The sequence below is a fragment of the Sturnira hondurensis genome, unplaced genomic scaffold (assembly GCF_014824575.4).
Source record: "Sturnira hondurensis isolate 20B ecotype Veracruz unplaced genomic scaffold, ASM1482457v3 Scaffold0004152, whole genome shotgun sequence".
Classification (NCBI taxonomy): Eukaryota; Metazoa; Chordata; class Mammalia; order Chiroptera; family Phyllostomidae; genus Sturnira; species Sturnira hondurensis.
Window position 1 is genome coordinate 8,404,954 of NW_028076783.1, and position 6,570 is coordinate 8,411,523.

Sequence of the window (6,570 nt, forward strand, 5' to 3'; positions counted from 1 at the left end):
CCCCACTTCCACAGTGTGATGCGAAGAGGGCCCAGTGGTACCTGAACAGAAAGTGCAGTGTGTTACAAAAGTAGGGTGCCAAGCTTTAAAAAAATCCCCAGTCTTTTTAAAAGTCTACCTAAGCTTTGCCCTCAAAGGAAATATTATCTTCATCACACTAAACACAAAGATACTTCCCCTTTCTTTCAGAGGAAGACACTATTTCACTTCCCAAGGCCATTTGTTACACAAGCACTCCTGAGAAGATGGGCTGAAACACAGGAAGTCAGTGCCCCTACTCACAAGACACGCAAAACACGAGGGACAATAAAGAAGTGTCTCCCAATAACACCTGGCAGCCACAATACATATCTTTGAATGGAAGGTCAACACTCTGAGTTAGGTGATATTTTGATTTCAGTTCTCAGATGATACATTGAGACACAACAAAAGAGAACTCCATCTCCAATATCACATAGCTGGTGAGTGTCTCAGACAAGTTCACACACAACTCCAGGAACTGAGTCCTCCCAGTCTCTCACTTGTCCCTCTGTCAGCTACTTTAGGCTTTGTGAATGGGTGACATAAAAGAGAGAACAAATAAAAAAAGGGAAAAGCTAAAGAAAAAGTAAGAAAGAATGAAGAGGTTTCTTAAAATATGCATACCTGCTCAGATACCCAGAAGTATAGAATACAAAGACCTTTGAGTCCTCTTAGAGAAGAAAACACCAGGGCTGAAGAAAGGAAAGGCCTCCCCAAAATCACAGAGCAGGCAAGGGAGGGAGCCAACTCACTAACCACCATAACTCTTGTCCTGACAGAACCTTGGCCTTGCACCTTCCAGGCCCATGACATTCCTTCCTCCTGTCTTACACAGGTGACATCACCCAAACCTGGGGGCCAGGCTGCACTACGAAGTCAATCAATAACCAAGGAGGTCTGTGATGTGAGTCAGCAGGTGGAGCCAACCTGCCTATATAACCCTCCCAGTCCAAATGTTCCAAAGAGAAGTGGTAACTTCAGTGTGGTTTTCAGCTGAGCTCTGGACACAACACTTTAGCCATGAAGGTAACAGCCCTCTTTCTCCTCAGTGCCTTGGCCCTGCTGAGTTTATCTGGTAGGTGTCTTTGCATACTTTTCTGATTTGAATTAAACCTTTTTACCTGTTGTTTGACCAGGCACATTACCTTCTAGACTTAGACAGAGTCTAGTCTTGAACAGAAATTTTGGTCCCAGTGAGATGAAATAAGATCAATAGGTAAGAATTATGGAAAGAGGACTTTTAATGTAAAATAAGGAAAACAATTTCCAAAGTCTCCAAAAGGAGACTTAAATGTAATTGCAAAACTTAGTTTTGTGTCATAGGACCTGGTTACCCGGTTGCTGAGAGTTGTAACTATTTTCACAGCTAACTGTAAACTTCACTGCTAAACTGAAGTAAAGACACTTACACTTCTTATATCACTAATAGTGAGGTCAGAGGCCTAAGTAACTGCTTGTGGGGCTGTCAGTGAGCACTCAGAAGGTGTCTGCTCATTTCGAGCAGTAAACACATCTTTTCTGTTTTCAAGGAAATGGGTTGACTTTTCTGAAAAAATCAAATTGGGATACTTTAGTCATAATCAATTTTTTGCTTGTTTTTTGAGGTTTCAGCAGGCAGAATGTGAGGGGACACCAATGCAATGTCCTTGAGAGAAAACAGGAAGAAGGAGTAGGGAGTGGAAAGGCCAGTGGAGAAGCCACAGTCTTAAACGGAAGCAGAGAATTCTGAAGAAAATAGATCTAGCTTCTCTCACCCAGGACCCAACTTCACATGCCTGATTTATGTTTTTTAGGTAACGCTAGAGCTGAAGTCCCAGGAACAAAGGTAAAGACAATTTTGTAATCTCTTATTTCTCAGGCTAGAACTGTTTACTCTGACCAAAGCGTAGTCCAGTGGTCACCCTTCAGCTTAGCCTGAGGTGCAGATGAGGAGCACGAATTCCTCATTTTGCTATAAAGTCAAAGAATGGGAAATGATTCTATTTAATCCCACTTTTAGGCTAAATGTAACAATGAAGTGAATGGGTGTACCAGGATCTATAACCCCGTCTGTGGTACTGACGGATACACTTACCCCAATGAATGCGAGTTATGTATGGAAAACAAGTGAGTAGAGACTTAAATTTCTTTCAAAATATATTTTAAGCTTGTTGTCTTCAAATGTTCATATATCTTATCCCCTGAAGCCTGCAATCAATATGCCAATATTATCCATCTTACCACAAGAGAAATAAGACATCTTGTTTTCCCAAAAATAATTCTCAATCTTTTTTCTCCTAATTATATATTTCATATGATTATATAGAGAGGAGTGTGTGTTGACAGAAAATAATATCTAAGCATTGTGCAAGGCACTTAATAGTCACTAAGAGCCAATGGAGTAAATAATACCAAGACCTTTATACAGATGAAAGAACTGAAACTCAATTACTCTATGTAATTTGCTCAAGGTCACCTGGCAGCAAGTGGCAGACCTGGGACCTAATCCTTGCTCTTTCCACTAGGCCTTAAAGTCAGGTACCAGACTAAGGATCTGTGAAATACAGAAGAAAATCCAGCATGTCCTGTCTCTCAATTTGCTTATACTCAACACTAACACAGTGTGGTCAATGGAAGTATGAGCACAGTGCTCTGACAGGAGAAAATTCAAAACAACTAATTATGCCTGCTAGGACTTGAAAGTTTGAAGGCTTTATGCCATAAAGAAGGAGAGAGATAAGAAAGAAAAAATGAACAAACGGGAGACAGGACTTAATAACATGGTGCAACATAAAATGAGTTAAGGGCAATAAAACAGAAGGAGGAAAAGTGTTCAAATAGTTCTCTCATAAATTAGAAAAATTATTGTATGATAAAAAAACCCATGCTTTTATAATAGAACAGTAGATAGCCTGGATTTTTTAAAAAGCTCATACACCTAAAACACCCTTAAATTTAAAATACCATTCTGGGTGATAATCATAATCATATTGACTAAAACCTCACATATGGAAATATGAATTATATAGATTGAGTGACCAAAACCTACTTTTATAGCACTTTTATTTATGGACATGTCAGCCAGACTCAAGGAAACTCATTTTCTGAAGTGACAATGGGTTGGTGGTAGGAACCAGGCTCAGCACTCAGAGAAAGATTTGCCACAGATTTTCCGTGTCACTCAGCTGCTGAGCACTTAACATGTACCAAGCCTTGCACCAGTCTTCTCGGCTTTTCTCGTGCTTGTGACTCAGAGGAAATAGGTCACAGGCACAAATAAAGTTGCTTCTTGCCACGTGTGACAAGTGCCACCAAGTGAGCTGTGAGCAAACTGCTATGGGAGTGGAGAAAAGATAAGGATTTCTTCTTACTTAAAGGGTCAAGAAAGGATTTATGAAAAGTATGTTATTTAAACAGGGCTATGAATTTTGGCAGCATGATGAAAGTATTCCAGGTTAAATAATGGTATAAAATGATCAAAATAAAAGATTCCACAGGTGGCCCAGAAAACCCAGGTATTCTGGAACTGATCTGGTATTAAGACTGATTTAGGCTCACATGACTACATACATTTCCATTATTCCACTGTACAAATTCTCTATCATCACATGGACTCTCTTCTTGGTCTGCTTTAAATCCTTTCAGAAAGTTCCCAGTGTTTAACAAGGATTCTGTAAACAGGTCCTCAGGGAGACATACTTAATATCCTAAAGTTTTAGTCCCAAAACATTGGGTGTTGGCTTTGTGGTGAATTTATTTCCACAATGAAGTCTTGTAAGAGGAAGTTGAAACCACCCGTTAATTTTCTCATGACCTGTGTTGTTGACATTGAGGTGAAACAACATATTTCCATCCAAGGGGAGGAGAAAGCAATAAAATGGCCTTGAGACTTGAGAAATTTCCAAGTGCCAAGACCAAAAAGCCCAATATTTAGAACATTGGGAACATTGGGAAAACATGGAGCATAGAGCTGGGACAGCCTTTAAAACCTACCTGTTGTACTTGTTCCCTCTATTCTTTAACAAGATATACGTAAATATGGGAAAATATTTGATTGTCAGAAAATGTAACTTCTCTTCCTGTATTTTTCCAGGTTAAAAAAAAAAGCAGTCTGCAGAGAAAATGTGGCTTTCCCAAATGCAACATCTTTTCCAATGTACTATATTGCCTTTCTCTCCCTATTGCCCCGTAAAAGCACCAGACAAATGCATTGCATACTTAACAACTTAACACCTAGTTGTTGGGTTTTGTGATGGGTAGACAACCAGGGGCTTTTATCTCTTTGGTGGTTATGTGCTTGACAGATATACTCAGTAAGGACCTTTTTCCTATGTCTTCTATGTCTTTGTGGGGACTGTGTACTGGCAAGTTCTTTTCAGTGCCCTCCAGTAGAACTTTCTACAATGAGCAATGCTCTCCATCTGGGCTATCTTGTATCATAATTGTTGACCACTAGCCATGCCACTGGTGCTTAAAACATGCATAATACAACCAAGAAACTGAATTTTAATATCAGTTAGCTTTAACTGATTAAATTTAAATAGCTCTACCTGGATTGTGTCTACTATATTGGACAACTAGAGAAAATAAGTAAACTTGAGTGCTCCGTTTAGATGTTTGTGCTTGTACATGTTAACCCAGAAAGAAGTACTATGAGTGGTCAATAATTATGAAGCAAGAAAGCATCAAAACCCTTGAAACAAAAAATCAGCAAGGTCCAGATAAATACATGCATAAAGATATAGAAAAATCCGATGTCCTCAAGTAATAGAGAAATGGAGGGAATTTTATAAGACAGTATATTCAAGGAAAGTCTGGATAGAAAAATGAGAGATTTGGGAACAGTCTCACAAGGAGCAGATCCTTTAAATCCTTTAAATCCTTCTTTAAAGGATTTAGAAATATTTAGCTTAGAGAAGAGGAAACTGGTTTCTGAAAGGTGGGGGGGGGGCATAAAAATTGTGTCTGCAGGTGAGCATGCTTAGAGCTGGCAGGTATCACACAGAATAGAAATGACCTCCTTTTGTAAGATCTCACAAATATGAATCCCCCGACTTCTAAGGGAAAAGATCAGTTAGTCAGAAGGGCCTGCAGCAGCCCAGGCAGCAACCTGGAAGCATGGTGGTTAGGACAATAACATCAGGAGCAACAGAGGCAACAATGGATTAAAGATTAATTTCAGAGATTGACTGTAATGCCCCAATGATCCATAAAGACAGAACTTTTTTCTTTCTGTTATATCCCTAGTGTATGTAATAGTCAATCAAGATACAATGAATATATGAATAAGTGAATGAACATGTGAATGAAAGGAATAGAAATAGGAATAAATCTCAAATTCTTCCAGGTAGCTCAGTTGGTTAGAGCTTCATGTCATGCTGATACACCATGTTTGCCGGTTCAATCTCTGGTCAGGGCACATACAAGCAACCAATGAATATACAAATAAGTAGTACAACAAATTGATGTGTCTGTTTCTCTTTCTCTATTCCTTTTTCCCTCTTTCCTTTATCTGTCCCTAAAATCAATTAATTAAAAATATTTTAAATAAAGTTAAACTGTTTTTCTCCCATAGTTACATTTTTTTGGTCAGCAGTTTAAGCTAAATTTTTTTTTCAATCTCTTCCACAGGAGGCGTGACTTCCCTGTCCTCGTTAAAAAATATGGGCCTTGCTGAGAAGCAGGGTGGTGAAATCCTGTAAGGCCACCAAAATGTCCGGCTGACCTCATTGTTGAATAAAATGCATCAAAATACTTCCTGCATTTCCCAGATGCTTTATTTTCAAGGGCATGTTTGATTACAGTGGGGACTGAGGGCTGAGTTTATAAAAGCCGCAGTCCTGTACTTTCAGACAGGGTTTCCTTCACAGTGTTTTTTCCTTTCCCACCTTCCTCACATTCTGAGGACTCTATCTCAGGACATGTGACTGCAAATATTAAGTGACAGGACATAGCCGATCATCAACACATTTAGTATCAGACTAGCATTTTCAGGAACAGTTAGAAAATGAGTCCAGAAACATATTACCCATCACTTTTCACTACTGAAATGATTCCTTTAGGTTTTGGGGGGATTTAATTGAGCATCTATTGTGCCTGCCACAGGTCTAGGTACACATAGGTAAGATTTTAAAGAGCTATCTATCTGGTAGAGAGCAATTTAGTCTTAAGAGTCCTTCCATCTTGGAGTGTAGATTTCAGGTGAGACATGATTTTCCCAAAGAGGATCTGAATCATTGAGGAAACCAAAAAAACTCCATTTTCAGAACTACACTGTGAAGCAGCCTCTGTGTTCAGCCTTAATTCCTCCTCAGCAGAGGCAATTAATTCCCCATCAGTGACTGAGTTGAGAAGTAGTGATATGCAACTCTCCATTTTCCCCAGTACCTGAGGTTTGGATGGAGGACTTCAAAGTGCTTGACTTACAGACACAGCTCATAGGGCCTGAAAGGTTTGTGCTGAGATCACCAGAAAGAAAACAAAAACCTGATTCTGAATTAATTTGAGGAATAGTGTCTTTTACCCCCAAACCACCCCCAAGAGATGATCTGGCAAGGAAGGGACTGTGGG

The 6,570-nt window shown here is 39.4% G+C and overlaps 1 protein-coding gene across 1 annotated transcript; it reads left to right on the plus strand.

The window, feature by feature from the left end:
- The first annotated feature begins 1,013 nt into the window (after nt 1-1,013).
- LOC118986223 (serine protease inhibitor Kazal-type 1-like) lies at nt 1,014-5,703 on the plus strand. Its single transcript, XM_037045022.1, has 4 exons — nt 1,014-1,096; nt 1,815-1,846; nt 2,021-2,127; nt 5,632-5,703. The coding sequence occupies exons 1-4, from the start codon at nt 1,042-1,044 to the stop codon at nt 5,675-5,677; spliced, it is 240 nt and encodes a 79-aa protein (XP_036900917.1). The 5' UTR covers nt 1,014-1,041; the 3' UTR covers nt 5,678-5,703.
- Nucleotides 5,704-6,570: the final 867 nt, after the last annotated feature.